A 17,317-nucleotide genomic window follows, 5' to 3' on the forward strand; every position below is an offset into this window, starting at 1 on the left:
TAGATTAACTTTCCATGTTTCATTTTTAGAATACAAATTACTTTGGACTGCTTGGGGTTTTCTGGATAGCTACTATCCCCAAACATAGTAAAAAAATGGTCTAAGAGTTACTGGACTTTGAAAACTATTGATCTAAAGAATATCATAGTGAGTCAAGTGTCATAGTGAGTCAAGCTACCTGCATGACCAAGTCAGACAACGATTATGTTCAACTCGGGAGCTTCATGAAAGAGGAAATCTCTGGTCAAGATTTGACTATGAGGCTAACAAAGGTACCAAAAATCAAATTATCTGAGATGATGATAGAGCAGTTTGTCAGAAAAAAAAAAAGGTGCTAACCTTAAGATACAGAAATACAGTGCCAAAGTTGAAAAAAATTGTCTTACAAATCTAGAATGTGGTTCCCTACAATACTTTCGACAAAACATATCTTTTAGTAAGACAAAGCTATAGACAAACAACCCCAAATTGTCAGGTCCAATGAGCAAGATATGGGAAGAATAAAGCAATATTCTCATCTAATAATTCTAATCAGAAAAAAAAGCAAAATATAAATTTTTATCTTTACATACGATTAAAAGGCACATGGAAAAAATGATAGAATTCTTTTTCCTAAGATTAAAATGTTTATTCCATGATTTGTAATAAAATAAAATATTTGGTATCAAAACTATATGCACTCTAATTTGAAATCTTTAGATACCTAACTTGAACACTCTACATTTCACAAACTTTTCATATTTTCCAATTCAAAACTTACATAAGTCGGACAAAGGCTCTCTAGTGAACAGAAATCTAGGTATTTAGGGCAATTAAACAGCCACTACTTTATTTCCTAAGAATGTTTACCAACCCAAATATCTTAGTTGCACAGAAATCAGATGTTTAAAACTAGAGTCATACACAAGACAGAAAAAGTATGTAACTGATGATTCTCCAATATCTCCACATCCAAATGAAAAATTCTGTTAGCCTTTATTTTGCTTCTATGTTCAACAAAAACTAAGGTTTCAAAAAATATCTTGGTAAATGAATCACAGGGCTTGTTATATAAAAAGCACCCTGTACAAATTTCTCCTCAAACAGTTCTAATGTAAAGTTCTAATATCTTTATTTTTAAACTAGCAAAATCTTGCAAGTTATACTTAATTTTATACCTTTTACCTTATATCTTTACATTGCGACATTTATTACTGCCATCAATCTTAAACCTGATTAATCTACTTCCAACTTCAGAGATGAGCACTGAACAGGTGAACATACCACTTCTTTAAACTATTTAACATTTGAAATGTTCAGTTTTCCAGGTTGTAGAATTATACAAGGAAAAGGCCTCTGAGGAAGAAGGCATTTTATCTTGAATCTACTACTGAGAGCCCTAATGTAGTTAATAACCTGAACTGATACAATATTTATCACAAGACACTGCATCTATTTTTTCATAATGGCCACCTGTTTGGAAATGCTATAATTTTGTGGGTTACGGTATCACAGACACTGGGTAACAGGACACTAGTAGAAAACAATTTTCCTTATTTCATTTTCCAAGATCATCCTGAAATAGTTTACATTAGTAAATGAGTAGGGGGTGGGAGAAGCCATTTAAGTTTGAACTAAACATAAAAATGCTATCTTTTATATTTTCTTTCACCTGTTAGTTTTCAAGTACTTCAAACTACTCCAGAATATAATTGATAGTTTTATGTTATAATATCCCACATGTGTTTCCAAGTCTACAAACACCAGATACTGTAATATAATTAATGCTGAGAAGTTTGACTTCTGGTAGAAAGTGAATTAATACCTTAAAAAAAAAAAAAAAGAAAAATTCTGCCAAAACTTGTCAGTAATTCTGCCAAATTCTCCTGCTATGTGTCAGAGTCTAACTTTCTGACAGGAAAATATGTACTGAATTCTCCTTATATAAGTCAAAAAGAAAAGTTTGATTTTTTAAAATATTTTTTCTTCAGTACCATTATCAATAAATTCTAGATTCCTCAATTAAGATAAAGAGAAGATAACATTTTATCTAAAACACAGAAGTAGCTTATATATTCCACCAAAATTTTTAATTCATGATAGCAAAAGTGACTTTCATTTTTTTTTTGTCTTTCATTTCTTGAAAAAAGGAACTTCATAAACATTTACCTAGGAAGTATTTTTATCACCCAAAATGATAAATACCTTATTGTCTTTATAATTTAACAATCATCTACATGAACCATAGCAAGCAAAGAATATATACTGATGGATAAGACTTCCAGATTTATACTAATAATTCCATAGTAATTTACTTGACTCTATGGAAGTCTAAATTGCTAATAACACTTAGAGTTAAGAGTCAAGTATCAAACTTGAAGATACTCCCAAAATATCTCAAAGTGAGATAAAATGGATTAAAAAGCCAAAACTCAAAACAAACAAAAAGCCCACAACTCTAAATACGTAAAGAGACTATGTAGGAAAACCATTCTAATTAAATTAATTGAATTAACTAAGTAGTTTTCAGTTACTTGTTAGTAAAACTGAAGAAGAATAGCAAGATAGAGCAGAGAAGAAACATTCCATTAGAGCCCGACCTTAAAAAGATTTTCCTGAAGTAATTTTCCAGGCTGTAAGTTCCCTGTTATGAATACTAACTTGTAAAATAGAAAGAGTAATTAACAGGCTTCTCTTATACGATGCAAATTATGCATTGCTTTATTAAGAGCAAACAGCATACCAGCTAAGTACTCTCAATTTTTGTTATTAGTCCACCATGACATTATGCAGCCAGTTCTGGACTATGCCACCTGATTTTAAAATGCCAGAATAAAGGTTATAATTCTTTCACTACTGTATAATGAAAAGTATCTAGTATTTTACAATTCTCTTCATAAAAATGTAAACATTAGGGCTCAAGTCTGTTAAGACATTCATTGTTTTCATTTTAGTTCACCTACGTGAGGAATTTAAGCTACTGAAAAGTACTCAGAAGTACTTCTCAATTCAGAAACCTTACAAATAATTAGTTTGGACTTCAAAAATTATATTTAAAGCACCAGGTACAAATGAGACCTTAGCCTATAAAACAGCAAACAAAACCAATGGAAATAATCTACAAACTCTAAAACTCAGCACTCATACTAAAGGGACTGGAGGAAAAGGAATTGAAGTACAGTTTTAAAGACTGCTATTATAAGTGACTTTAGTATAAGTTAGCAAAGTGTAAGACCCAACTTTTTCTTAAATTCACGCTGAGATTGAACTCAGTTTTTTATTTTTATTTTTTAAAGATTTTATTTATTTATTTGTCAGTGAGAGAGAGACAGAGAGCAAAAGCAGGGGGAGTGGCAGGCAGAGGAAGAAGGAGAAGCAGGCTCCCCGCAAAATAGGGGGAGCCCAATGTGGGACTCCATCCCAGGATCCTGGGATCATGATCTGAGCTAAAGGCAGACAGACGTTAACTGACTGAGCCACCCAGGCATCCCATAAACTCAGTTTTTTAATCAGTATAAGATTTAACTTCTCATGTCTTCTAGTATAACACTAATGCAATAATTTTCTATTTTAATTATCATATCCAATAAAGCTTTGCTTTAGTGATGACAAGACAGGAACAATACTTATTTTTGAGACAGAACTTACTCACCTCTGCCTATCACTAATGGCCACTTGAGAACTTTATCCTTCATATTACCAAAGTCATTAGTCTTTTGATTACTCTGATTGCAAGATGATACTGTCAGGAAATTTTTGGTTTTCAAGTGCTTACTTTTATTCGGGTAATTTATTTCTCAGAAGGGCAGTGTTGTTTTAAACAGTGCTATCTAGGGGCACCTGGGTGGCTCAGTTGGTTAAGCAACTGCCTTCGTCTCAGGTCATGATCCCCAGGTCCTGGGATCAAGTCCCACATCGGGCTCCCCCACTCTGCGGGGAGCCGGCTTCTCCTTCTCCCTCTGTCTGCCACTCCCCCTGCTTGTGCTCTCATTCTCTCTCTGTCAAAGAAATAAATAAAATCTTTAATAATAATAATAATAAAATAAACAGTGCTGTCTAATAGAAACACAATGTGAGCTACAAGTAAAGTTTTCTAGTAGGCATATTAAAAAAGGGAAAACAGATGAAAATAATTTTAAAAGTATAATTTAACCCAATTTATCTAAAATATCATTTTGACATGTAATTAACATAAAAAATTATTAAGATAGCCTCAATTATTATTCTTTGCACTAGGTCTCTGAAATCTGGTGTGTATTTTACTTTACATTTATACCACATCTCAACTCACACTAGCCACATTTCAAGTGCTCAATTGCCACATGTGGCTATTGGCTTGTATTGGACAGTGCTATTCCAGAGTACTTAAAATTATAAAGCAATAGTCAAAAGTAGTATTTATTAAGAATCTGAGGTGAAAGTCACAACTACACTTAAGAAGTTTTCACTAAACTAGAAAACCTGAGAAACATAAAGATGTAACTTAAGAGAGTTACCAGATTGGAAGCAAAACATACTTTTAATTTTCAGCTAGCTTTATTTTACCACATGCTTCCTTTTTCCATAACTAGAAAGTGAAACTTCAATGCAGTCCAACCAAAACAGTAAGTGCTTATTATAATAAGGCCTTGTTGTAAGTTTATTTAGCATTCTTAGATACTGCATATAGCTTCAAAGTTCTATTTCCGAACACAAAATTTTGTGTTAAAAGAAAGCTTTCCCCACCAAAAGAATTTTTGTTAGCTTTTTCAGACTGGAAGATATAGCAAATTACAAAAGCAGAACATGAATTAATGAAAACATATGAACAAAGGACATAAGTCTTAAGTGTCAGGTCAACACAACAGTAATAACAGATCAGGGATAACTCAGAGGATCCACTAATGAACATGACTGCAATTCAATCTTCAAATAATAGGAGGCAATTTGAATTTTAACATCTGCTTTTTCTAAACAATATACGCTTAACATTTCGTCCTTCTAGCAATTTTCCTAACTCTAAAATTTGGAAAACATGAATTTCCAAATTAACGAAAATAACATTTAAAAATTTGACAGGATTTAATGGCCTCTCTTCCTTCAAAAACTAATGGGGAAGTAAACAGCACAAGAAAAGGATGTTTTAACAGTGGTGTTGCTTTTTAGATAGATAAAAGAAGGTAATAATAGCAAAATCCATAAACTTTTCTTAATGTTTGAAGAAGCCTTAACTAAATTTGTGTATTTAACTAGAAAAAGGCTGCACAGGCTAACTAAAACATTTTGTTTTTTTGCTTTTGGGTGAAATCATATCAGTGTAGTGTAGCAACGTTTGCATTCTCAGGTTAATCAAAAGCTCCTATTAGAATTTAATAGTTTGACTAATACAAAAATGGAGAAAAGATTACTTAAGCATTTCAGCAGTTTGGGGGAGAGCAGGAATTAAAAAGGGACCCAGGTAAGGAGAGAGCAGGAATTAAAAGAAGGGAACCTAGATGGTTATTTAAAAATAAAACAGGCTGTGAATCACGAGATTAGATCTACTTTATGTCAGTGATTACTTGAGACTATTTCGGTGTCAAGGTTCTACCTGCCGGTATCTTAAACTCCTCTGTGATTAGAAGGATGGAAATGACAGCTACTCTCATGTTCTCCCTTCCTGAAAGCTAAGGGCAGAGAAAAGTAGAGCTGCTTCTGAGAAACAAAGATGCTTTCTACCATTCTTCTAAGATGGTGGAAGAGTCTCCTTAAGAGGCTTCCCCAAGAAGGAAAAATGAAAGAGGGAAAGAAGAAAGCCACAGCAGAATTCCCTGGCCGTGTTTCGTGCCATTGCTCCGTCACATTCACTGTGCAACCACTCTGGTCCGGCCATCTCCCTCCCAGGAGGTTAAGCCCTCCCAGGGCATTGTTTGGCCGCGGTCCCTATTTACCACTCAGATCGCCTCCACCATCCCTGCTCTGGGATCTCGCGAAGCCCCGGGACAGAACGCCGAAAAGCTAAGAGAGGGCTTGGTTTCGAGGACCTCCTCCAAAAGCCCTCTCGCCAGCTGGTGTAGAAAAGGGAGAGAGAACCGGGGCCTCTGCTTGGGTGGGTTCCTTAGGGGTCAGAGGCTTCTCCTCCGCCGGTGTCGAAGGGAGGTGGCCATTTGCGCCGGGCGCTCGGTATTGAAAAAGCCCTACCAGAGAGGGGCCTCCGCAGGCCCCGGACTCCGGGCCGGGTCCGAGTGTCAGGTGCGGCCCTCAGTTCCCAACCCTCGGGGCACCGGCGACGACAGCACACAGGCCCGGGGCTGAGACCGGTCTCCCGCCCGACCGCCGAGGACTTAGGGACCCGAGCTAGGGCCCCAGCCGCATCGTGCCCGCCCCCGCCCTACCTGTGGGGGCCCGGGCGGGGTCGCTAAGGGCCGCTCCCGGGAGCCCCGCGACGGCGCGGCTCGGAGACGGAGGCGCCTCGTCTCGCCGGGGCAGAGCTCGGCGGCGGTTTCACGACCTCAAACTCCATCGGGAGCTATAGGGACAGCCCCGTTGGCGGCGGCGGAGGCCGCGACGGGGCCTCCTCCTCCTCCCTCCGCCTCCGCCTCCTCCTCCTCCTCTCCACGGAGGCGGTCCTGGAGGGATCCCGACCTAGCTCTCGCGAGAAGATACTGCCTCTTTCACGCGAGATCACGCAGGACTGGGAGTTAAGGAGGTGGAAGGAAAGAGTAGTAGCCCCCGCCACCTGGACTGCGCATCAGCTTCCCTCTGGTCGAGTCTAACCACCCCTGTCACGTGACTAGGGAGCCCCGGAGCACTGTGGGAGGTGCTGTTAGGAGGCCTAGACAAGCCGAAAGGGTTGATGGGAAACTCCCTGCACCTTCATCAGCACTTTGAGTCAGCCTCCTAGACACTGATGTGAGACAGAGTCTGACTCCCCTCGTGAAAAGGTAGTCTCCATTGAGCATGATCTGATATATCTGTATTATATTCTATGCACTCTCCGGTAATCAAATACTGACCCGTTCCCTCAATCCCTCCACATATTTGCCAAACAATCTCCCTATTAAAAAAAAAAAAAAGGAAAAGAAAAGCATTTGCTTGGCAGGCACGAACACAGATCTCCTTCTTAAAAAGAAAACTTAACTCTTAAGCTGACAAGGATAAAAATTCAATTAATATCTCAATACTTGTTGAAGGATTTTTCACAGCAAACTGTAAAGCCTAAATTATGTATTTTTTAAGATGAAGAAGCAGAGAAATAAGGGAATTAGCATTTATAAAGTGCTTACCATGTGCTAGGTCCTGTGTTAGGTAATAAAAATTTCACTTTTACCATTGATTTTGGTTTTTATTTATTCACTCATTAAAATAATCCTAAAAGGCAGATACTACATATTCTGTTACTGAGAAACTGAAAAACACAGACTAAGAAAAATGGCCATGAGTTGTAATTAAACTCAAGGCACTTTCCTATGTGAAACCAGATGTCCGCCAAAGGTTATGTATGAAAGTAAATCCACTATGAATTAAAAGACATATGAACAAGTAGTTTATGTACTGTAAAGATATATGTATATATTCATATATATTCAAATATACATGTATATAGACACACACATATTATTCTACTGGATAGTGTATATGACAGTCTGCTAAGATTTTTCGAAGGTGGCCTGACCATCACAGTTAAAATTATAATCCCGATTTCCATTCCCTGGCACTTTCTACCCCTGCTTTATTTTCTCCAACTTCATTTTCAAAATCTGATATACACCGATTTTACTTGTTTACTGTTTTTCTCCTTCCACTAGAATACAACTTTCATGAGAGCAGGGATTTTTCTCTGCATACCTAACTTCTAATACTATAAAGACTCAGTAAATATTCTTTCACTGAATGAATGGCCAGAAGAAATAGTTTCCTTCTTTAAAATTCACAGATGTAGACATAACACAAAGTTCTCCATTCCCATCTCCAGTTTATTGTTTTTTTTTAATGTAAACATACAGAATAGTTACATCCAAGAAAAAAACAGCAAGAATTTTCTCTTATACCAAAGTAACAATTAACTTTCCAAGACCCTTTATACATAAATGCAGTAAATGGAGAGGCTGAACTCAAACATGGTGCATTTTCCCCCAACATATCAGAAACACAAACAACAAAAAGTGAGTGCTTTAAATGAATAAATTCAACACTTTACTTTGCCATACCTGCATTTTTAAAGATTCCATTTTCCTGGAATTGTTTATATACATCATGCAAACAGACACTGTCCTAGGAATGTTCTGAGATCACTCTCTGCTACTGGACAGGAATAAATAAAAATAAATAACAACCATCACTTTCACAAAACAACCCTTCCCCCAAGCAAATATCTCAAAGTGCTTACAAAAAATGTCACAAGAATCTTACAAGGCACACATAAAACTTAAACATATTTCAACCATAATTTTTTCCAAACATCAAGGATAGTAGATACCGATTCCTAAAAAACCAGTTTATTACTATTCTTTTACCCTTCCCTCCCATCTCTAGCCCTCCCCCAGAAAATTTCATCCTAGGAAGCAAAAATAAGAAAAGTACTTCAAGCACAAACTATTTCTGAAAGGGAAATGTTTTCATAACTACAATCATGGCCAATCATAGATCAAATCGGAAAGAAATTTTAACGCTGCACTATCATGTTCTCCATTGAAGAAAAACACTATTTACTTTAGAAAAATTCTGTCTCCAAAGTAGTACTCAAAGAGCAACATTCATAAAGACACAAAACTTTCCTCTCTTGCTTTCCCCTCTTCTCTGTTCTTAGAAACTCAGGAAGATTTAAGTATAAAATCATAGATTTTTGGACCTGGAAATGATCTTACAAGTTACGAAGTCCAAAGTTGATGTTTTACATATTAATTTAAGAAAAACTGGTAGAGAGGTGACCTGTCCAATGTCACTAACAAGTGACATTGCTGGGGGAGGGGGTTATGAAGTTGGTTTTCTTATCAAAGATGAGAGCTGGATTCTTTAAAGTGTCTCCGAGAGTTAAAATTCTACAGAGAATATATTTTTCACAAAAGTATCAGAAAAAGGATATTTAACATTTATAACTATCAACATGTGATCAATCACAAAATTCTTATAAATGGTACAAAGTATATTACATTTTCAAATGTGGAAGGGCTTCAGAACCTAAGTATAGCAGAAATTCTACATAAAGCTGAGGCGAGTTGAGGAGAAATAGAACATCTTGAAAGTAAGATGCATCCAGTCAGGCTTCCCTAACTACTTTGTTCCTGCATTTTAGAGAGTATGATTTGCCAGGCAATAGATTTTAATCTTTGCTTTGACAACAAAAGGTTTTGTGTTCTTTGTACACAGGGATAGTAGAGAGCAATGGCTCATAACACAATCAAAATATTACACTCACAAAAATAACCATACGGTCATGGTTTTGCTTTTGGCACATTTCTGGAAATACAGAATAAAACTCTAGGGATGGTTAGGATTTTTACCAACATGTGGTAAATGAAAATTGCATTAATATAAATGAAAAGAGTTAACAATTAAGAGAACACCAATAGCTAACCATATTTATTTAAACTGTTCATCTAGTGACAGCAAGATAATATATATTGCCAATTCAAAGTAAAAAAGGCAATCAACTGTTGATACACACTACATAAATGAATCCAATGGCATTCTGTGTGGTGAAAAAGATCATCTCACAAGGGTACATACTACAAGATCCCCTCATGTCATTCCAGAAAAGGAAAATGATAGCAATAGCAACTGTTACCAGGATTTAAAGATAGGTGGGGGAGTTGATTACAAAGGGGCATCATAATGGAGTTTTTAGGGATGATGGAATGTTCTGTATCCTGATTGCAGTGGTGGTTGAACAAAATCTACATGTGTTAAAATTCATGAAAATGTGGACCAAAAACAAGTGTCAGTGTTAGTTTATGTTAGCTAAAAAATTAAAAAATAAAATGAATTTAAGAGAGGAAACAGCAAAGTATCTTTGGTAAAGTTGCAATTTCTAAAGGAAAATTTTCCGAGGGGCGCCTGGGTGGCTCAGTGGTTAGGCCTCTGCCTTCTGCTCGGGTCATGATCTCAGGGTCCTGGGATCAAGCCCCACATCAGGCTCTCTGCTCAGCGGGGAGCCTGCTTCCCCCTCTCTCTCTGCCTACTTGTGATTTCTCTGTCAAATAGATAAATAAAATCTTTAAAAAAAGAAAAAGAAAATTTTCAAAGCTTCATGCCAATGGTATAATTTTATTGGTCATAAAATTATTAAATATAACTGCATGAAATAAAATCAAGAAACTTGGGCTTGATTAATCATTTCTAAAATATGTATACTAACAAATCATGGAAACATTATTTTAAGGAATTTTAGCCCATGTCCAAGGAAATTCTACTACTCCCAAGTGAATTTGAAGTGTGTTCCCTTACAGTTTAAAACAAGTACCTTGGTGCTTAGCTTCAGAATCCAACCAGTTTGTTTAAAAAAAGTTTTTTTTTCGCTAGTCCTACAAAGAATTAATAATGGATTACAGCATGTTTTGAAGTCTATTTTCTCTTCCTATTAACCTAATTCATTAAAATTATAATGTGGTTGGGATTTTACATGTACATCATTTATCTAGAGTCAAAAATCAGAATTTAGAAATACTGCTGGATTCTCTGTCACTAGAATCAGGAATTTTTAAGAGCGAAACATTATTTCTCTAGATATACCATTGGGACTTACATATACTGTACGAGATAAGACAGCATCCCATTAGCTTTATTGTGTCTCCCACACTTTGGAACCGCTAGTAGAAGTTCAGAAAGAATAACATGTGTAGGCAGACCAAAATTAAGACCCAAAGATGGGGGGGGTGCAGGGGATGCAATATAACATATGCTGCATTTCTGTAGAAAAACTCGCCTAACTATGATATAAGGCTTATATAGCAAGGTGTGGTTCTAATTACAGCAGATTTTGCCTTTTGAGATCATGCCTGGGTAGTTTTTCACTACTGCTTCTGCCATGCACAGAGGTTAAGTGCTTTTTAAGGGCAGATTTGTGCTTGAAATCCATGTCACAACAGTGGCATTTGTATGGGCGATCTCCACTGTGTATATTCAAGTGGTCCTGAAGTGTGCTTTTAGCAGTAAATGTCTTCAAGCACACAGTACACTGAAAGGGCCGTATGCCCATGTGCCCTCGAATATGCCGGTTGAGATTTTTCTTCTGCGTAAATGTTTTCCCGCACTGTAGGCACAAGAAGAGCTTATGCATCTTCAGGTGGCGCAGATAATTTTCAACGTGAAGAAATCCTCGAGGACACCTGGGGCACTGGTGCCTCAGTGAATAAGCATCCTCCAGATTCTGAATCTCACTCACTGTACCATGATTTCCTTCAGTATTCTCACAAAATAAGCTCTGATCTTGATTCCCAGGAACTTCTGCCACTCTGCTCTCAACTGTAGAATTGATCAGTGAATGCTGTGTTTCAGAGAAATACATGCTTGCTTTTGAAGAGGTACAAGGCTGTGAAAACTGCCCATTTTCTACACTGGCAGTACTAATAGATTCCACGTGGAGGATACAAATTTCATTATCTTTAAAACCAATGTCTACTGAAGATAGCTCTGGTGACTTCACTTCCTTTCTCTCTGATGTCAACTCTACTGTAGACTGTAAAGCATTGCTTTCCTCTTCTTTTACATGAAAATCTATGTTTATAGGACTATCTTCTGAAATTTCAATAATCTCACAGTCTTTATCTGAGTTTTCTTCTTCATTCTTAACATCCAGATCAGAGGATTGACACAAGTCAGTATGTTGATTATTTTTCATAGAAAGATCAATTTCCAGATACTTTGACAAAGCTTCTGTGCACTTTTCCACAATGTGAACCATCTGCAGGTAACTAGCAGCAGTCAAATATTTCAAAAGCTCTTTCCTTTTAACTTCAAGTGCTCCAGTATAGCAAGAGAGCAACAGTTTTCTGCCAACTTCTGCACTCTGCAGGATGGTGATTCTGACATGTTTTGACTGTGTGAGTAAAAACTGATCTCTCATGAAAGTGGAGCAAGCAGCTAAAATCACCTTGTGGCCCTGGAACTCGGTGTCATTGATATAAATGGACACATCACAAAATAAATTCTGCTGTCTCAAGAGATTCATTTTCTGCAAGACTACATCTCCTTGCTGTTCAAACTGGAAGTGCAGAACATCAGATTCAGCAGCCATGGTCACAATCTATGCAAAAGAAAACACAAACGTTGATGTAAAGATAGGGAATGCTTTCCTACATTGTGATGGTAAAAAAGAAGAAAAAAATCCCAAACCTGAATTGGGTAAAAGAAGATTCAAATTCTGATCTAGGTGCAAAGAGTGAACTCCTATGCCACCATTGCAAAACTGAGAAAATGAAAACACATTTCTTTATGATCTCATGGCCTGTTCTTCGTAATTTTGTTACAGCACCTATTACACTGGAGTTGTACTTAATGGGTTCTGTTTCTCTCCTTGGCTAAATTTTAGCTGTTTTGTGGTCCAAGATGCTGCTAATGCCCACTAGTAAGGGGACTTAACGTAGTTTCTCACATTAGAAACCTGAATGTAATGTCCAAATTTCCTATTCTGCACCACACTACTGCAGGTCCTCCTTCTTTTCCCTTGGACCTTCGCAAGGTCTTCCAACAGGTCTCCTTGATACCACACTCTCCCATATTCCAACCTACCCTCCTAAGTGCCACCAGAACCAACACCTCTTAAAACTTTTTAAAAAAATTTCTCTTTTCTGCTTTATTTTTTAAAGTCTTTTTATTTATTTCAGAGAGGGAGAGAGAGAGCGAGAGCGCTAGCAAGAGTGAACACGAGTAGGGGGAGGGGGCAGAGGAAGAAGGAGAAGCAGACCTCTTGCTGAGCAGGGAGCCCAATGTAGGACTCCATCCAAGGCCCTAGTATCATGACTTGAGCTGAAGGCAGATGCTTAAGCAACTGAGTCACCCAGGCGTCCCTCTCTTCTACTTTAAATCCTCCATTGCTCTCCTCTACCTCCAGGACAGCCTACCCTTCTTAGCAAATACAAGATCCCTCATTATTTAGTCCTAGCCATCTTTAAGGCTTTATATTTCCTCAATATATTCTCTTTTTCATCAAACCTCCTCCGATATTGAGATTTTTCACCACTGCCCAGACAAGAAGACCAAATACACTTTTGCACGTTTCCATTAAAACCCTCTTTCAGCCAGTAATTTGGCTCCTTTAAGACCCAAATCAATTAGGACTTCTGTGACTTCTCCTGTCTCCCCAACAGACAGTGAGCTGCTCCCAGAGCACCACGAAAAGGTGCCTGCTTCATCTGAGTTTCTGCAGGGAGCACAGCGGCCGGCGCAGAGCACGCACAGCGGAGGGAACATCTGTTGAACTGATCGGGACCCAAGGTGGCCTGGAAGATCCTGCAGCTCGCCACACACAGATCTTCCCGAGCTAAGCCTCCCAGGACCACAGGCCCTGTCCGTCAGGTGGTTGCAGCACCAGCGCAGCCTCCCTGCCCGCGCCTGGCTGCCTTCCTCCTCCTCTTCCGGCTTCCCACCCTGCCGGTCTCCAACGCGCTCACTCACCGACTCAGAGAGCCAGAGCTCAGCTTCCCGCAGCAGCGGCGGCCCAGGCCGGAAGGTGGACTTCGCTTGGGAGGAAACACATCCGGTGTCAACTAGCTTTACTCCTCGCTGGGGTGCGCTGGGCGTCCCGGAAGGACATCCACAGACATTCTCCCTTCCTCATCCCCCCTCCCCCCACCCCACCCCGCTCCTGGAATGGCAGAGAGGCACCCGTGTTCCGGCAAATCCCATCTCTCCTGCCCCAGTTTCGGCGAGCGGGCCTTTCCCTTCGTGAGTTCTCCCCAGTGTCCGTATCGCAGACGGGTTGTGAGGCTGAAGTACAGCGCGTCTATCGGAACACCCTGAATGGGATCACTGGGAAGCCAGGTTCTCTCCTCTCTGGGCCATCTACAACTTAAAATGTGACAGAGGAAAGGAGACCGCCATAAAAGTCGGCATTCGAGATTGCCTAATGACCATCAGGATCTGGCCCCTACCTCTGGATCTTCACTCATCCGTCGCGATGTCACCGTCCCCCGACCCCCTCCCCGCCGGCCAGTTCTAGGCAAACCCAGACCTTCTATCTGCTCTTTGGGACTGTCTCTTTCCACGTGCTCCATCTCTCCCCCCACTTATCCTTCAGAATCTCGTTCACAAATCACGTCGTCCCTGAAGCCATTCTGAATTGCCCTTGAATTAGTGGGCTCCCAGTTGGGAACCTGTGAGCCCTTTGGCTGCCTTCATTATTGTTATCATACCTGTACTGAAATCTGTGACCCATCTGGGCGGAGGTATTTCGGACAGTGATTTATGATCTTTGCATCCCCGAAATCTAGCATGGAGTAGACATTAAGTATTTCCTAAATGAAGGAATGTCTGAACTAGTTCTTAAAAGGAGTAGCTCTACCCCCTCAGTTAACAGGTTCTCCTGGAAGTAAGACCCTACTAACAATTTCTAGTTAACCAGATTTGCTTCAGAAGCCATGCTCAGAGCACTTGATTAATATCTGTTTTAAACAGCAGGAGTGAAGAAAGCATTCCTTATTCAAATTTTAGGCGAATGGAAAGGAAAGCAGGAGGGAGACAGAAAAGAAACCACTGACACCAGAGATTTAATTGTCACACTTTTATTAAGGAAACTTCCCCATAATAAGTGAAGAGGTAGTTCATAGTATGTCTAACATACAACAGATTTAGAACAGCTATTCACCAGCTGAAATAAAATATTCTGGTTTGTTTGTTTAGGACAATATTTTAGAAGTGGTGCCATTGGTCACCCTCCATTTATAGATCTTCTAATAAAGAAACTAAAACAAAACCACATCTGATTTACCTCAGAGCTACTTCAGTTTGGAGTTTGTCTTTAAAATTAAATAATAAATAAATAACGGTGACACACGGTTATTTTTTAAAAACCAAACTATGGTAAAGAGAGTTCTTTTTAGTTAGCCTAGGGATCCATAAAATACAAATGCAGAATGACTTAAGGTTTTAAAAAAAATCTTCCTCCTCTATAAGAATATGACTAGTTTTGAAAATCATCTTCCCTTATAAAATGTATTTGATATCAGTTAACTTGACCACTTTGCAATACAATCTAAGAAACATGTATAAACAAAGGAGAAAAGTCAAGTCCCACCAAAATTAAGAAAATGTCTCACAGAAACAGAACACCTCTCCAGCCAAGAAATGGAGGAGACTGTAAATCACTTTAGTGGTTTGCAGTTGCAAAAGGTGGGAACCAGAAGTTTTACTGATAAAAAACCATCAAGATGCTGATTTTAAGTAATCAAAGGAAGCAAGGCATTTTCTTTATTATTCCTAGTTTAAATCACCTTATCTAAGACCACATGAGACCGTTTGAGACCATAAGCTCTGTGATGGCAGGGACTGTTAGCAATCTTACCTTCATATCCTCAGTATCTAGCATAGTGCCTGGCAACAAATGTGCCCAATAAATGTTTCTCAACTACTGAATGAACCCAGAAATAGTCTCCAACCAAAGAGACCACTCTTACTTGAACCCATGCCTTTTAGTCTTCAAACCAATAACAAAAACGGGATATGAATGTAAGCAAAGAAAGCACTCCAACTTGAAATTTCCCTATGGTGAAATGATGTTCAGAAAAACATCGGCTAACATATTAATGTCTCATCGTTGCATAGACTTGGTACTCTTTGGCTGGATCATATAAAAATCAGAATGCTAGGTAGCATCATTAGACCATAAAAATGAGTGACCTTAGGCATAAGATACCTACTGGTCTTATTACTCAATTTTATTCTCATTTTAAGTGTTTTAACAAAAGGTAGAAATTATAACTCAAATCAGATTCACATGTAGATGCATTAAATTATAACAACTTTAAGAATTCCCTGTGACTATTCAAGTTAAACTTCAGTTTTGGTTTATCTGTACATGCATTCTCATAGCTCAAAAATAAAAACAGAAAATCCTGATGGAAACTAAATAAACACTGCTTCCAGACAAAAATCAGTTTCACATTTTGATCCTTCTCACATTATTCTTACTTGTCCTTTCCCTCCCTGACCACCACCTACCAAGTCAGTCAATTTCTTGAGAAGAATGTAATATTCACTCTAACCTCCCCCAAAAACAAAAACAAAAACAAAAACAAAAACACATCCTTCCTGTGATGTTTTGTTTGTAAATTCTGGGCTGTCTCAAAGAGCCAACAGGGATTCCCAAAAGTGAAGCACAAACTGGGAGCTTTTTGCTAATATACTCTTGATCATGTACTGTATCTTTTTAAGCCAAGAGCTAGTGAGAAATAAGAAGACATTAGCTCATTCTTAGTCACTTCTCTACTTCGGCCAACCTTGGCCAGGCCACCTCTTTGAGCTCTGGATACCCCAACTTAAAAAAAAAGAGGTGGAGTATACGATTTCTCAAGATTCTCTAAGTACTCTAAGACTCCTATTACCTAAATCTAACCGATAAGTCAAAAGCTACTAAGACTCAAAATTTTATTTCTGAACTATAACATGTGCTTTGGGAAAAACACAGTTGTGTTTTTGGGGGAAAAATGTGTTCTTCCATATTGGAAGATCAATTTTGTATTAGTGATCTATCAAACATGGCAAGGTGGGACTGTGTACCTTTATAGGAATATCTGAACGCAAAAACCTGATTGCTCCTCTGTGATCCACTTTTTTCATCCATTTTAGAAACTAGTGTACAGGAAGAAATGAGAATTCAGAGATTACACCAGACAAAACTGTGAAGGCCAAACTCACCTTTCTGATGGCTAGCCCTCTAAAACAAAGTCCACAGACGGACTCCCAAATAGCCCCTTTTTAGAGAGACCATTATATTTGAGCACATTTTAAGCGTGCTTGGAGCAATCCTGACTTCAAAAGCATCCACAAGTAAATTACACATTAATTATAAGCATTTGGCTTCTTTCTGGGAAGACCACCTATGTAAGTGCTATTATACAATTGTACTTCTATCCTCTGTTAATTATGCTCCTCATGCTGATCCCTAACTATTTGTCTGTAGGTATTGCTGAAAAGACTGTCCTCTGGTCTGTGTGAACCACTCAGTGACATGAAGTTGGGCCATAATACCGTTGAAAAGTACAGAACAACCCAAAATACTTCATAGCCAGCTGCAAGACGAGTACAAATGGTAGGAGGCAGATTCATTATCAGTAGGCAATTACCAGTAGGCAACCAGAAGTTCTATCACATATTCAGGCCAAGAGCAGTATCACCTTGTATCTCAGCCTATTTTTTGCCAAAGAAAAATACTACTCACTTCTCT

General features: G+C 38.5%; 2 protein-coding genes across 2 annotated transcripts in view; both read right to left on the minus strand.

Annotated features, from left to right (window-relative positions):
- Nucleotides 1-6,549, minus strand: part of RC3H2 (ring finger and CCCH-type domains 2) — a 46,682-nt gene extending 40,133 nt beyond the window's left edge. Inside the window, exon 1 of the mRNA XM_080820438.1 lies at nt 6,333-6,549. The gene's annotated coding sequence lies outside the window, so the exon portion shown is untranslated. The remainder of the gene's footprint in view (nt 1-6,332) is intronic.
- A 3,636-nt stretch (nt 6,550-10,185) lies between these two features.
- ZBTB6 (zinc finger and BTB domain containing 6) lies at nt 10,186-13,617 on the minus strand. The gene is made up of 2 exons (XM_080820693.1): nt 13,552-13,617; nt 10,186-12,181 (listed from the first exon to the last, which is right to left on the minus strand). Exon 2 carries the CDS (start codon nt 12,170-12,172, stop codon nt 10,904-10,906), a length of 1,269 nt encoding a protein of 422 aa, XP_080676819.1. The 5' UTR covers nt 12,173-12,181; nt 13,552-13,617; the 3' UTR covers nt 10,186-10,903.
- Nucleotides 13,618-17,317: the final 3,700 nt, after the last annotated feature.

This window comes from Martes martes, assembly GCF_963455335.1.
Source record: "Martes martes genome assembly, chromosome: 12".
NCBI classification, from domain to species: domain Eukaryota; kingdom Metazoa; phylum Chordata; class Mammalia; order Carnivora; family Mustelidae; genus Martes; species Martes martes.

Bases quoted from the DNA above. Each gene is read 5' to 3' on its own strand.
- ZBTB6 (XM_080820693.1), bottom strand. From the start codon at position 12,172: ATGGCTGCTGAATCTGATGTTCTGCACTTCCAGTTTGAACAGCAAGGA.